The sequence below is a fragment of the Oryctolagus cuniculus genome, chromosome 13 (assembly GCF_051225735.1).
Source record: "Oryctolagus cuniculus isolate XC-2025 breed Fujian yellow rabbit chromosome 13, ASM5122573v1, whole genome shotgun sequence".
Lineage (NCBI taxonomy): Eukaryota > Metazoa > Chordata > Mammalia > Lagomorpha > Leporidae > Oryctolagus > Oryctolagus cuniculus.
Window position 1 is genome coordinate 39,630,848 of NC_142879.1, and position 14,622 is coordinate 39,645,469.

The following is a 14,622-nucleotide window of genomic DNA, read 5'->3' on the forward strand; positions in this document are numbered from 1 at the left end:
TGGAGTGCTACACCTGGGGCTGGGCCCCCGCTGGCCTGCAGTTGGCCGCCTCCTGCCTGTGTCCTCCCGTGGTCTGTGGATATACCTGTGTCCTGATCTCCTGATCTCTTCTTAAAAGGACCCTGGTGGTGTTGGGTCAGGGACCCCCCAGCAGGCTCATTGCCACTGAATTTCTTGTGTAAGGATCCTCTGTCGGTCAGCCCCATTTGGAGGGACTGCAGTTAGGGCTTGACACAGGGACTTGGGAGTCTGGGGCTCCTGGAGATTCCAGGGCTGAGGGGAGGGGAGGAGAGGGCCCGCGGAAGCTGAGGGGCGCTGGTGGGGGCCGGGCAAGCTGGGAGAGCAGGAGCCTGGAGAGGTGGTGGCTGCTCAGCTGGCACTGAAAGGCCCTGAGCACTGAACCGCTGACCCCTAGACCCAGAGCGCCAGCCCAGGGCTCCTCAACCCCACCAGCGCCAGAGGCGCCGTCTCCTGCTTCTGCCCTGTGTGGAATCTGCCTCTGGCTGCTCCCACCTGGTGGGAGGCCCGTGAGACCTGCACAGGCTGTGTTGCATCACTGCGCACGGCCTGGGGCTCTCGGGTGCCAGGCAGGAGGCCCGACCCTTCCCAGGGACCTGCATCTCCCATTAACGAGGGCAAAGCGTTTCCCGGGATGCAGCCAAGCCCACGCTGTGGGGTTCGTTGTCCAGCGCCACCCAGGGAAAGGACCAGACACGTGGCCAAGCTCATGCCTGCAGCCCGCTCACAACACAGACGGCTTCTGTTTACTCCATTGCTCTGGGCACCAGCCCAGCACCCCCGGAACCCTCCGTGGAAACTGCCGGCAGCAGGAAGGGTGAGCATCGGGCAGACATTTCTCAGATGGCTCCTAGTTGGTGGGGACAGCGTGGTGTAGGTGTGGAAGCCAGAGGGTCCTGAGCGTGGTGCAGATCATACCCCGTGGTCCAGAGAGGGTCCCACGGCCCTGCACGGCCACTCCCCGGCAGTCCCCCTTAGCCGCTGCTCAAGGCACAAAGGTGCACTCTGGTCTCCCTCCCACGCTGACCCACAATAGGGCTCCCTGGTGCTCGGATCCCAGGCGGGGCTGTCCCAGCCAGATGGGTGACTGCTCCCAGCCTCCAAGCTGCCTGCTGCTGTCCCCATCACTTTTGGGAAGCCCCCGGCAGGAAGTTGTAGCACATGTTGGGCAGGGAGAGGCTAGCCCCCCATTAGCCGGGGGACCTGCTTCCTCCTCCCCCTCCTTGGGATTTGGCTTTTAATTGCAGTCCCTAGGCGCAGGGCCTCCCAGGCTGAGCCACGAAGACTCAGCTTTTTAATTTGATTCTTGTGCTCCCGGAAGGAAAGCCTGCGGGCCCGGCATGGATGGGGCAGGGGGGCAGGGGGCAGGGCTCAGGGCCTGGGCCTGGATGCTTGACCCCAGCCCAGCTCTACCACCAACAGGGGCCAGTCCAGTAGGCCTCAGTTTCCCCATCTGTGAAATGAGGTCTCAGACCAAAGCTTCCTCCCAGCGCCTTCCCCGCTCCCCACTCCCCACGTGGGCAGCTCTGCAGCTTCCCTGACCTCTCTCTGTTTCTCAGCTTTCATCTGTCACTGGAATGATAAAAATACCCTCCTTGCCGCCTGTCTCTGATCCCGGCACCGGCCGTGCCGGGGGAGGGGTGCCTCTCCACCCCCCCCCCCCCCCCGCTCAGTTCCTCTCTGTCTCATCCACCTCCTCCCCTCCCCCAAGCCCTAGCCGCTAGGCACGCCCCTGAGTGTCCCTTCTGCCCCTGTCCCTGGTGTCTCCCCACTCCTGCTGTTCCCACCTGCCCCAGGACCCCACCAGGTTCGTGGGTGTGGCCCCCTGGACTTGCCCTGGCTTCTCAGACTGCACCTGTCCAATCTTCTCCCCCTCCCTGAGTGTCCTGCCCTGCCCCCGCCTCCAGGACAGTGCCAGCCTGGTCAGCGCCCGGGTCAGGAAGTCCAGCTTCTGGCCCCAGTAATCGGTTCAGAGAGGGAACAGACGGCTACACTTGTTCTTCAGTGGGCTAAGGCTAGTCCAAAGAGAGTTCAAGAGAAGGCCAGGATGGATCAGCTGAGTGGAGGGAGAGCCAGAGACTGTGTGCAGTGCTTGTAGAATCAGCGAGCCTCGCTCTCCACTAAGTGTATGCAAGTCAGGGGTTGTTCCTGTAGACAGGGAAGGAAATCCAGGTCCTGGCCATTACCGGTCACGGAGGGGAGGGCAGTTGCTGGAGCCAGTCTCCTAGCTGGGGGCCAGTGCTGTGGTGTACCGGGTAAAGCCACCGCCTGCACTGCCGGCATCCCATATAGGAGCCAGTTTGAGTCCTGGGTACTCCACTTCCGATCCAGATCTCTGCTGTTGCCTGGGAAAGCAGAAGATGGCCCAAGTCCCTGGGCCTCTGCACCCATGTGGGAGACTTAGAAAAAAGCTCCTGGCTCCTGGCTTTGGATTGGAGTAGCTCCGGCCATTGCAGCTAACTGGGAAGTGAACCAGCGGATAGAAGACCTCTCTCTCTCTCTCTCTCTCTGCCTCTCCTCCTTCTCTCTGTGTAACTCTTTCAAGTAAATAAATAAATCTTAAAAACAACAACAACAACAACAACAACAGGGAAACAATTGGCAGGCAACAGAGAAAGCGTCTGGTGCAAGAAGAGAGCAGCAGAGTGCCCGAGCGGGACACTGGCTTCAGGAAGTGTCCTGGGTTTCTAAGGCATTGGTGTCTGTTCACTGGGTCATCCTACTGGGGGTGCCCATTGGATAGGGGGTCTCACATACGTATGTTGACTGGCTTGGGGCTCAAGGAAACAGCGAGGGTCTCCAGGAGACTGTCTGTCTCTTAAGGGCTCAGCCCCCTCCTCTGCTAGCTCTGGGTGGAAGATTGCAACTAACTTGAAGACGCGATTTAAAACCACAAGGTCACATGAGATAGCCAGGGTCTCTTGGAGCCGGTCCAACTCTCCCCTCTCAGCCCCTCCCCTGCCAGCTGAGGGTGAAAGGCTGCAGCCGCCGGGAAGGTGTGATTTCAGGCTGCAAGGTCACAGGTGCAGCACAAGAGGCTGTTAGTGGGGGAGACGCCAGTCGGCCTGGAGACAGCTTTCCAGCCACAGCCGACAGCTCGCATGTGTAGGATGTTCTACCTACGTCTGCAGGGGCCCACAGACCCCAGCCCCGCTGGGCAGCCTCATGGAAGACATTGAATGTATGGCTAAAAAGGGAGATCCAACTGTGAAAATCGACTCCCTGTGCCCCAAATCTAAAGTGCTGACCCACATCCTTGTGTCAACGATTGTTCTAATAATCAGCTTTTTAAATTGTTGATGTAAGCAGTTGAAATAACGTCCAATCACTATGTAATAAGAACGTCAACAACAAAAAGATGTGTCCCACAGGCATCACGGCTACTAGAATCTGAATGCATTTGAGTCCTAGCTGCTTGTATTGCTGAACCAAGACCTTGACCAAGTCTTGGCCCAGTCAAGGTCCTTGCTTCATTCTCTGTCAGCTAGCCCCAATCACTGTAGAACTTTCCGTTCCCTTCCCAGTTTGTAGGGCTTTAGATACAATAGAGAAATACAAAGTTAACAGAATAATTTGGTTTTTGTGTTGCAAAGCCCATGTAAGAGAAGGCACAGCCCACACTTGATCTGAGGAATTAGCCCCAGGGTGGTTGCTGGAGGCCAGCCCACACTCAGTGTCGGGTCAGGAAACCAGGACACCTGGTCCTTCTGCCCTGAGGTTCCACTCCCTACACATCTAAGTGTAGGGTATGCTGCAGCCAAGGAGGAAGAACAGAGAAGACGGGATGAGAGCTACTCCACGGCCAGGGTCTCAGTCCTGGGAGCTGACTCGACCAGCTGATTGTCAGAGGAAGCAAATGCCAGACCCCGTGGAGAGCACAGCGTTTGCCCCTTAGCAGTCAGTATGCTCCATCTGACCTGGTGCCCTGGAACACTTCAGACACACACCCAGAAGCCAAGTCCCCTGGGGCCACACAGGCACCTATGGCTCCAGCCTACTGGGCACAGGTGCCCCGTCCGAGGCACAGCTGCACTGCTTCACCCTCATGTTGGGCAGGCTGACCACCCGGGGCCTGGTCCTGCCTCCCTCCTGGATGCTGACGATCATGGGCAATGCGGCAGTCTCCGAGGCGATGCACCGCCGTGGCCCCAGAAACGGCCACTTGAAAGACAGGGGCTCTGGCAGCTGCCGGCAGCTGCCCACACACTCGTGGGCCACGAAGCCTGGGGGCTCCAGGATCCAGTTCTCGGCCCACTTCATCCCCTGCAGGTCCATGAACATCTCCTGGCGGCAGCAGCGGGTGCCCTCGGTCAGTGGCACCTCAGGGTCACAATTGCCCTGAGCTCTGTGGGGACAAAGAGAGGCAGGGTCAGAGGGCAGCTGAGGGCAGGAGACCCAGAAGGTTCCAGCTTAGTGTATGCTGGATGTAAGGGCAGGTGTTACGGAGCAGCAGGTGAAGCGGCCATTTGCGGAGCTGGCCTCCCACGTCAGGGTGCCGTTCAAGTCCTGGCTCTGCTGCTTTCAGTCTAGGTCCTGCTGATGCACCTGGAAAGCAGGTACTCGGGTCCCTTCCATCCCTGTGGGAAACCAGGGTGGAGTTCCTGCTGCTGGCTTCAGCCTGGCCGGGTTCTAGCTGTTTGGGAGTGAAACTGAATATAGAAGATCTCTCTCCCACCCACCCACCCCCCTTTTTTTTTCTTTTTGTCATTCTGTCTATCAAATAAATACATAAAATAAATGTTTTTAAAGAAGGTAGATATTTGTGATGAAGACCTACAAATAACTTACAAACAAGAAAGTGCCATTTACTGGGGCCTCCCAAGAGGGGAAGAACTGTGCACCTGTTGTCTCATTCCTCCCCCATAAAACTGAGCTGCCCACTTCAAAATAAGTTTAATGCCCTATATGTCTTTGTATTTGAGATCCACAGATTGGCTTATTGCACCTACCCATAATCCTTGAGGTCCAGGATATGCAGGTCCAGCTGCGGCTCCCCCTGCGGGGCAAAACGCACCAGCCTGTGTGCGCTGGACACTCCAGGGCCCACGTGCTCCCTGTGCACAGACACCAGCAGCAGCAGCGGCTGACGGGGCTGGCCTAGCTGCTGCCAGAAGGTCACGGCCTCGGTCACGTCGAAGGTCTTCCAGCCGCTCTCGTGGAGGGACACCAGCCTGAGACAGAGCCCAGTCTGAGCGGTCGGGGCTGGGCCGCGCAGTCCCGAAGGCAGGGGTGGGGGTGGGGTGGCGCTGCACGCCCACGCTCCCTACCCGCCCCCCCACCCCAGCCCGGCGCACCCTTCTGCCCGCCCCCCGCCCCCGAGCCCGGCGCACCTCCCTACCCCCGCCGCCCCCGCCGCGACTCCCACCTGGAGTCGATGAGGGAGGTGCGGTTGGAGCCGTCCTCACGGACGCGCAACCACTCGATGGTGACCCGCGCCCGGGCATGGCGCGGGGACAGCCCGTGCCTGCGCAGCGCCGCCTTGGGGACCGGCTCCTGGAAGAGCCGCAGCACGGCCTGCACCAGCTCGCTGTTGGGCGGCAGCCGCTTCTCCATGCTGAACACCAGCAGGTGCGTGGAGGCGTCCGACAGCAGGAACTTGCCCACCACCTCTGGGGACAGGAGCGGGGTCTGCGGGCGCTCTGGGCACGGCCAGGTAGCTGAGGACGCCCTCGGGCCTGGCCATCTGCACCCAGCAGGAGGGCTGCCAAGGTCCCCTCAGGGGAGAGGCTGAGGCTCAGAACCCTCCTGCAGGCTGCTGGCCTTGGAAGCCCTGGGGGTGGCTCCCAGCACAGGGGCTGGGTTGGCCCCAACGGGAGTAACTTGGCCTTTGACTCAAGTATTTTCCCAAACTCACCTCTGTCCCCACCCAGTGTCTGCAGTGCGCACAGCAAGGGGAGACAGAAGGCAGATGTCCCAGAGGACCAGGTGGCAGGGAGATGCTCCCAGACAAGCTCAGACCAGAGTGCTCCGGGGGAGAACGGGGCCCCAGCAGGTCCTGCCTGTGTCCCGCTCGGCTCTCCTCCTGTCCATGGTCCTGGCCACGAGGGCACCTTCTGTGCACAGCCAGAGTCCAGATGGCCCAGGCTGCCATCCTCCCAGCCACGGCTCCTCCTCACCACATGGTGGTGGTGGGAGGGAGGGAGGGAGGTCACACCCTTTGACCTCCTGGGAGCCCAGCAGCCAGACAGGTCCCTGAGCCCTGAGGAGGGGGCTGTCTGGACTGAAGGCAGCTGCCTACTACTATCTGTTCAATGGCCCTGAGCCCCTTCTTCACCTTCAGTGTTAAGGTCAAAAGCTCATTTCCTGGGAGCTGGCGCCATGGCGCAGTCGGCATCCCATATGGGTGCCAGTTCTAGTCCTGGCTGTTCCTCTTCCAATCCAGCTCTCTGCTGTTGCCTGGGAAGGCAGTAGAAGATGGCCCAAGTCCTTGGGCCCCTGCACCCACGTGGGAGACCCAGAAGAAGCTCCTGGCTCCTGGCTTCAGATTGGCGCAGCTCCTGCCGTTGGATTGGCGCAGCTCCTGCCGTTGTGGCCATTTGGGAAGTGAACCAGCGGATGGAAGACCTTTCTCTCTCTCTCTCCCTCTCACTGTCTGTAACTCTACCTCTCAAATAAATAAAAGCTTTCAAAAAAAAAAAAAAAAAAAAAGCTCATTTTGAAGAGGTGGGGACTCTCATCTCTGCCCCCAGCCAGCCCCAGGTTGCTCAGGTGCTCTCTGTGGGCAGAGAGTCCTGTTGCTTGCTGCCCCCAGACCCTAGCAGGAGCTCAACTGCCCCATCAGCCTCAATGCTCCGGGAGCTGGCCTGCCTGCAGACATGAGCATCCCCGGCCCGAGCCCAGAAGGCTCATGGGGACCCAGGCTGTTGGTCCTTGCTGTGGATTTGTCCCTACAACTTCTCCACTGCCGGGCAGGGGCATTCCTCCACAGGAGTGACTGGTGGTGCTGACGCGTTCCGTCCAATAAGGAGCCGCATCCTCTCCCTCCTCCTGCGGCTGTTCGTAGAGTTCAGAGTTGGCCGTCTACCCTTTTCCCTTGATTTTTGAGCAGAGAGAAGGGAGCCTCTGCGTGGCCACAACTTCCCCAAGTTCACACAACTCGTGCTCTGCTCCACGTCGGAGGTTGGCCATTCCCAGCCCAGAGTGCTTTCCCCGCCCTCACACTGCTTGCTGCCAAATCCTGCCCTGACCCCCTGAGGCCAGCCAGGTGGACTTAGTCCAGGTGACCGGGTCTGGGCAGGGGGCCAAGGGGCCACCCCCCATCCAGAGGCTTCCCCTACACAGAGGCCCCCTCTCCTGAGTGTCGATTTGGCGGCTGGTTGAAGCCAGGGGTAGAGGTACCAGGTAAAATAAATGGAGCCACCTGCATCTACTGATGCCAGCAGATTATTGGCTGTTTTTCTGAGGCTTAGATTTTACCACAGTCCTTCCTACATTTCTATTTGCCAAACCTGCAACCCTAGCCAGGGGCCAGAAGAAGAAATCTGGTGTGGATTGAGGCCTGCTCCAGGGCTGAACTGTTGTCAGGGAGCAGGCACCCCACCCTTTGTTATGTAGAAGGAGCCACTGGGCAGCCTTGGGCTTGAGGTGCTAAGGTGGTCTCACAGGGGCGTCTCCTGCCTCAGGGCTGATTTGGACCTGGCCTGGACCCAGAGCTAAGAGGGTGAAGGGTTGGGGATACAGATGAGGAGCAGGGCTATGTGCTCCTGACCACTTCCTGCCCTTGGAGGCCAGGATTTGACCCCAGCCAGGGACCAGACTGCCAGGTGAGGGCCATGGGAAAACACAGAGGTCAGAGGTCAGCCTGCGGCCTGAAGGATTGGGAAAGGGATGAGCTGGACCCAGGCCTGAGCGCCTATAATTGGGGCCCTCTGACAGGCCTCTGGGTGGACCTTCCCTGGGGCCCAGGAGGGTAGGGGACAAGGCAGGAATAAGGACCCACTTTTTTTTTTTTTCAATATTTAGTTATTTATTTGGAAGGCGTAGTGACAGATTAAGAGGTAGAGACACACAGAAAGAGAACTTGCATCCATCCACTGGTTCACACTCCCCAAATGGCTGCAACAGCCAAGTCTGGTTCAGACCAAAGCCAGGAGCCAAGAACTCCATCCTGGTCTCCCACGTGGGTGGGTGGCAGGGGCCCAAGTGCCTGGGCTGTCTTCCGCTGCCCTCCCAGGTGCATCAGCAGGGCAAGCAGGATTCTAAGCAGTGCTCTGGTACGAGTTGAGAACGTTGCCCTACACACTGTGCATGTCAGCCCCGGGACACACATTCTGTTTGTCAGGTCTGTTCTTTGACAAGGAGGAGTTCAGGGGCAGGTGTTGTGGTGCAGTGGGTCAAGCTGCTGCATAGGATGCCTGCGTCCCATGTCCCTTAGCAGAGTGTCTGGGTTCGAGACCTGCTTCTGCCTGCTGCGTCTCACTCTCATGCACACTCCATCCACCGTGAGGCCCCCACCAGAGCCAGTGCCACGCCATTTGCACTTTCAGCTTCCAAAACTTAGAGCTTCATAAACCTCTCTTTGAAATAAAGTACCCAGTCTTGGGCATTTTATCACAGAAGTAGAAAGCACCAACACCTTTTCCAGGGGCCGTGTCCTCCAGGAGGTCTGGGGGCCGGAGGGGGTTGGTCGTCCTGATTCCAAAGGCCAAAGTCACCGTCAGTTCCTTTACCGCTTCCTTCTGCTCCAACTCCCCAACTTGCAGGCTGCAGTTGTGCCAGAATTTTTGTTCTGTTCTGGGTTTTTGCCCTGATTTTAGAGATGTATCTCAGGAGTGTGACTTTCCCAGTCTCGGCTGTGTGCCTCTCTGGCCAAGCTTCCACTCAGATCCTAGCGAAAGCACGTGAGAACTGGCAGGAACTGCAATCTACAAGAGTAACATGTACCCAACACAAGCACGCCTCCGGACGAGGCAGAACACAACAGGCTGAGTTTCACTTCGCTTGGCTGGTTCTCTTCAGGGTTCATGTACCCCTGTGCTCCAGCTGCCCATGAACCACTTCCCGTTGGGGAAAGCACCTCAAAAGCGAGCAGCCAGAGTGTTGATGCCGCCTCTTCCCTGGTCTATGCAGTGTAAATGTGCAGGAAAGCCCGTGCCCCGAGTAAACAGCCCCGTGACCATGGGGCTGTGCCAGCCGTGCTCTGCCCGCTGCTGTGGGCTCAGCCCTGCCCCTGCCTTGCACCACCCCCCACCCGAGGGCTGCTCCTCACCCCTAGCAGCCTGCAAACCCCAGCTGTCCAGGCTTTGGAAAATCAAATCAGAACTGCCCTGTTAGGGCACGGCTGTATCCAGGGTTTTCTTTGGTGGAGGCAGGGCGGGGAGGGGGGATGGTATGATCAGGTGACAGTATCAGGCTCTCACTGGCTCCCCAAACAGAAAATGCTCCAAATGGAAAACCCTCACACAAACCAGTCTCTCTGCCTAAACCTTGCCCAGAAGAAGAAACTTCTAGAAGACATCCATCACCAGATCTCCTCTTCCTACCTCCCTTTCGCTTCAGTTCATTCAGTGTTTGTTGATTTTTCCCCTTTTTGGGGTAGCGTGGAGACAAGGAGGCCACGGCAAGGACGGCAAGGTCAGGTGCAGGGTGGGGTCCCTCTGCAAAGGGGCCCAAATGCCCCCCCCTCCCCGGGCCTGCTCCACCCTGTCCCACACCAGGGAGGCACTGGCCTCATCCCTGCTCTCCCAATATGTTTCTCACTCACTCTGCCCTGTCCCTTTCACGGGGAGGCTCAGAGCAGTGAGACCCTGGCCTAAAGCCACAAGAGCGCCTGAGGGGATGGATCCTGGCCCAGTGACCTTGGACATGTTCAACACCAGCCTGCACCTTGTTGGGAACATTCGTAACATCTGTGCCATGAGCTCATAGTGAGGGCCAAGTGATCACCAAGCAGAGGCCCAGGGTCAGCGGCCAGACAGCATCAACTACTGACGGCTCCTTCCTGCCCCTCTTTTCAGAAGCCTGCCTCTCCGGGACTCCTGGCACTGCCCCATCCCATACCAGAGCACCTGCTTGTCCCACCACTGCTTTGAATCCAGCTTCCTGCTAGTGCAGAACCTGGGAGGCAGCAGATGCTGGCTCAAAAACTCGGGTCCCTGACAACCACATGGGAGACTTCGATGGAATTCCAGCCTGGCCTGGCCCCAGCTTTGGGGGACATTTGGGGAGTGAATCAGTAGATGGAAGTTGTCTCTCTCTTCCTTTAAAATAAAGAAAAATAAAGGCTTTGTGGTGTAGTGGGTTAAGCCACAGCCTGCAGCTCCAGGATCCTATATGGTCACCGGTTCAAGTTCCGGCTGTTCCACTTCCGATCCAGCTCCCTGCTAAAGCACCTGGGAAAGCAGTGAAGGGTGGCCCAGGTGCTTGGGCCCCTGCACCCACATGAGAGACCTGGAAAAAGCTCCTGGCCCCTGGCTTCAGTGTGGCCCAGCTCCAATTGTTGCAGCCATTGGAGACTGGACCAGCAGGTGGAAGATCTCTCTCTCCCTCTGTAATTCAAATAAAGAAAAAAATAAATCTTAAAAAAAAAGTGACTTAAAAAGAAAAAGAACATCCTTCTTTGTTTAAAGAAAGGAGAGTCCTGCCTCACACAGTTGCCTGTCACAGTGGGGTTCGTTGGCTTGTCCCAAGGCTTGTCCCAAGCCACACAGCCACACAGTCGGGACTGAACTCCGGGCTCACACTTGCCCAGGGGAGGCTGCCCGAGCTGAAGCCTGAACTGAAATGTGCTCCTAGTTCCTGGGGCTGGCAGCGGGGAGTGGGGGAAGGAGGGAGTTGATGATGTGCGGCAGCCCGGGGTGTCTGAGTCTGGTCTGGTCTGGCCTTGGGGTGTTTCCTGAGCACTCACAGGAGTCTCTGCCCCTGAGCAGGCAGGGGACAGCTGCCTCTCTGCTGAGCCCTCCCAGACGCTGCGCCCTAACCTGAAGGAGACCTCTTCTGGACTCCCTACCAGGCCCAGAGCCCCTTTATTTCCCAGCTTAGGCCTGGGTCCAGCTCAACCCTGCGGAGAGGCTCAGGATGACCTCGGGCTGGGGTCAAATCCCAGCTGGGAGGGACAGAACAGCTTCCCCACCCTGGCCTCAGGCCCAGCCCCACCCCCAGGGCTTCCGCTCGCTGCCTCTCCTGCATGACAAAGGGCGAGCAGCCCTCCCTCCGACAGTGTGGGGTGAAGGGCCTCCAATCCACACTCACTTTCTTCTGGCTGCTCGCCCAATTCATTTAATTCCCCAGCAGAACTCTTGAACCCATCTGGAGTGCACTTGCAGGACGGAGACCTATGTTTGCAGAGGGATATTAGCCGCCCGCTGTCTGCGCTATTTGCTTTCTGTCTGTCCCTGTGATCCCCTGGCCAGGCACATACCCAGCAATCCCCTGCATCTGTGACATCTCACCTTCTGCCCAGCCCTGGCCAGGAAGGCCCCAGGGTCTGATGTGCAGGTTGCAAACAGCTGGAGGTCGTGGAAGAGCCTGGCCTGCTGCCCCCCCCCCCCCCCCCCCCCGCCTTTCTAAAGCACTCGGTGGCTCCAGGGGCCAACCTTTCCCAGCCGCATCCCAGGCTCCTCCCTCCAGCTGGAGGCCGCATTCAAACGTCTTTTGACACTTCAGGTTCAGCCAGGCTCCATACCCGGGAGTCAGTCTGGATTCTGCCCTATCCATATCCCTCAGAGTCCATCCCTAGCAAGTCCCTTGGGTCCAAACACATCTTGCATCCATTCCCGACCCTCCATTGCCTGCCAGGGCAATGCGACTGCCTTGTCCCACTCCCATTCCCCAGCCCACAGCCAAGGGTAGGCTGTAGCGGACATTAACTAGAAAGTGGGCTCTCTTAGTCAAAATCATCCAAAAACTAACTCAGAATGGATCACAGTGGGGCCAATGCTGTGGCTCAGCAGGTTATGCTACCACCTGTGATGCCGGCATCCCTTAAGGGCACAGGTTCGAGCCTCAGCTGCTCTACTCCCTGTTAATCCATCTGGTTCAAATGCTTGGATCCCTGTCACCCATGTGGGAGACTCAGATGAAGCTCCTGGCTTCTGCCTTTGGTCAGGCTGTTGCAGCTATTTGGGGAGTGAACCAGCAGATCGAAGATTTCTCTGACTTATCTGTCACTCTGCCTTTCAAATTAATAAATAAATATTTTATAAAAACAATAGATCATAGGGGCCGGCGCTGTGGTGTAGCGGGTAAAGCTGCTGCCTACAGTGGCAGCATCCCATATGGGTGCCGGTTAGAGTCCTGGCTGCTCCACTTCTGATCCAGCTCACTGATGGCCTGGTAAAGCAGTAGAAGATGGCCCAAGTACTTGGGCCCCTGTACCTGTGTGGGAGACCCAGAAGAAGCTCCTGACTCCTGGCTCCTGGCTCTGGATCAGCCCAGCTCTGGCCATTGCAGCCATTTGGGGAGTGAACCAGCAGATAGAAGACCTCTCCCTCTCTCCCTCTGCTTCTCTGTAATGCTGCCTTTCAAATACATAAATAAATCTTTAAAAAAAAATCATAGATCTAAAGGTAAAACTATGAAACTCCTAGAATATAGAAAACACAAATCACCTGGGGTTTGGCAATGACTTTTTAGATACAACACCAAAGGTATGATTGATGAAAAAAAAAATAAGCTAGATTGCATAAAATTAACTTCTGCTCTGCAAAAGATATGGCCAAGAGAATGAGAAGACAAGCTATAGACTGGGAGAAAGTATTTGTAGAAGACATATCTGATAAATGACTGTTAATCAAAATATACAAATATGGGTGCCAGTGCTGTGGTGTACGGGTTAAGCCGCTACCTGTGATGCTAGCATCCCATGTGGGTAGCCAGTTTGAGTCCTGGCTGCTCCATTTCCAATCCAGCTCCCAGCTAATGTGCCTGGGAAAGTGACAGAGAATGGCCCAAGTGCTTGGACTCCTGCCACCCACATGGGAGACCTGGATGGAGCTCCAGGCTCCTGGCTTCAGCCTGGGCCAGGCTCAGGCTCAGCTCCAGCCACTGTGGCCATTTGGGGAGTGAACCAGTGGATGGAAGATCAATCTCTCTCTTTGTAAGGTTTCAAATGAATAAAAAGACCTTTATAGGCAACAATTTGATGCTACTACCCAACTATTAGAATGGCCAAAATCCAAAACACTGACAACACCAAGGGCTGGTGAGGATGTGGAGCAACTAGACCACTTACTCATCACTGGTGGAAACGTGAAATGGAACAACCATTTTGGAAGACAGTTTGGCTGTTTCTTACTCAATGAAATATACTCCAGCCACAAGATGTAGCAATAATCATGCTCCTTGGTAGTTACCCAAATGAACTAAAACTTATGCTCACACAAAACCTGCAAGTGTGTGTTTGTCGCAGCTTTATCCGTAACTGTCAAAACTTGGACGATGCCCTTCAGTGGGATAAGTAAACTGTGGCGCATCCAGACGATGGAATGTTATTTAGCACCAAAGAAAAAAAATGAGCGATCCAGCCATGGAAAGACGCAGAGGGAGCTTAAAGGCATGTTACTGTGAAAGCAGTCAATCTAAAAAGGCTACACTCTCTCTGATTCCAAGTCTGTGACATTTTGGAAAAGGCAAAACTATGGAGACAGTAGCAAGATCTGTGTTTGCAGGGGTGGGGGGAGACAGGAGGAGCAGGCAGAACATGGGGGTTTAGGGCCCAGAAACTGCCCTGCAGGTCCACGACATCATACACGTGTCCCAATCCCCACGGCTCCAACACCGAGGCTGACACTGATAGGCCAGCGTGGGTTCACTGACTGTAACAAGTGCAACGCCGGGGCGGGGGTGTTGACAGTGGGGACATCAGGCACTTGGGGAGTAGGAGGTACATGGAAATCTTTGGTACCTTCTGCTCAATTTTACTGCAAACCTAAAACAGCTCTAAAAAAAAAACAAAGTATGTATTCAAAAAGGAAGACACCCTGCGAGGGCTTCTTCTTGCACTCTGGAAAGAATTCAAAATTCTTTCCCATGTGCATGCCGCCCAGGCTGAGCCGGGCCAGGTGTCCCCTCGGATCCCATCTCTGTTCAGGTTCAGCCTGAGGACTGGCCCCACGGCCTCCCCCACACGCCACGCCTGTCCCCTCAGGGCTTTTCATGAGCTGTTTCTTCTGCCAGCAAGGCCCTTTCTCCAGACTTTGGCAGGATTTGCTAATTTTTTTAAAAAAGATTTATTTTATTTATTTGAAAGACGGAGTTACAGAGAGAGGTAGAGAGAGAGAGGTCTTCCATCTGCTGGTTCACTCCCTAGATGGCCGCAACTGCTGGAGCTGAGCTGATCTGAAGCCAGGAGCCAGGAGCTTCTTCTGAGTCTCCCACGTAGGCGCAGGGGCCCAAGGATTTGGGCCATCTGCTGTCCCAGGCCATAGCAGAGAGCTGGACGGGAAGTGGAGGAGCAGGGACTTGAACTGGCTCCCATATAGGATGCTGGCAGTGCAGGCGGTGGCTTTAACCTGCTGTGCCACAACCCCAGATTCACTAATTCTTATCACTCAGATCAAATGTCACTTCCTCCGAAAGCCCTCTCTTGCCCATGCATGGATGTCTGTGTCCCTTCCCGCTCCTCTTCCCCTTTTATCCTCCAGTTTGTCTGCTTTGTGGCACTGA

The 14,622-nt window shown here is 56.5% G+C and overlaps 1 protein-coding gene across 1 annotated transcript; it reads right to left on the bottom strand.

Annotated features, from left to right (window-relative positions):
• Positions 1-3,344: 3,344 nt before the first annotated feature.
• On the bottom strand, positions 3,345-8,983 carry LOC100352694 (left-right determination factor 1). Its single transcript, XM_070056206.2, has 5 exons — positions 8,902-8,983; positions 8,594-8,764; positions 5,384-5,732; positions 4,968-5,189; positions 3,345-4,363 (listed from the first exon to the last, which is right to left on the bottom strand). Exons 1-5 carry the CDS (start codon positions 8,981-8,983, stop codon positions 4,000-4,002), a joined length of 1,188 nt encoding a protein of 395 aa, XP_069912307.2. The 3' UTR covers positions 3,345-3,999.
• Between the last annotated feature and the right edge of the window lie 5,639 nt (positions 8,984-14,622).

Bases quoted from the DNA above. Each gene is read 5' to 3' on its own strand.
- LOC100352694 (XM_070056206.2), bottom strand. From the start codon at position 8,983: ATGAACCCTGAAGAGAACCAGCCAAGCGAAGTGAAACTCAGCCTGTTG. The intron at 8,765-8,901 runs GTACATGTTACT...CTCTAAAATCAG, and splicing joins CGGAGGCGTGCTTGTGTTGG to GGCAAAAACCCAGAACAGAA. The intron at 4,364-4,967 runs GTAGGTGCAATA...TTGTCCCCACAG, and splicing joins CTGGACCTCAAGGATTATGG to AGCTCAGGGCAATTGTGACC.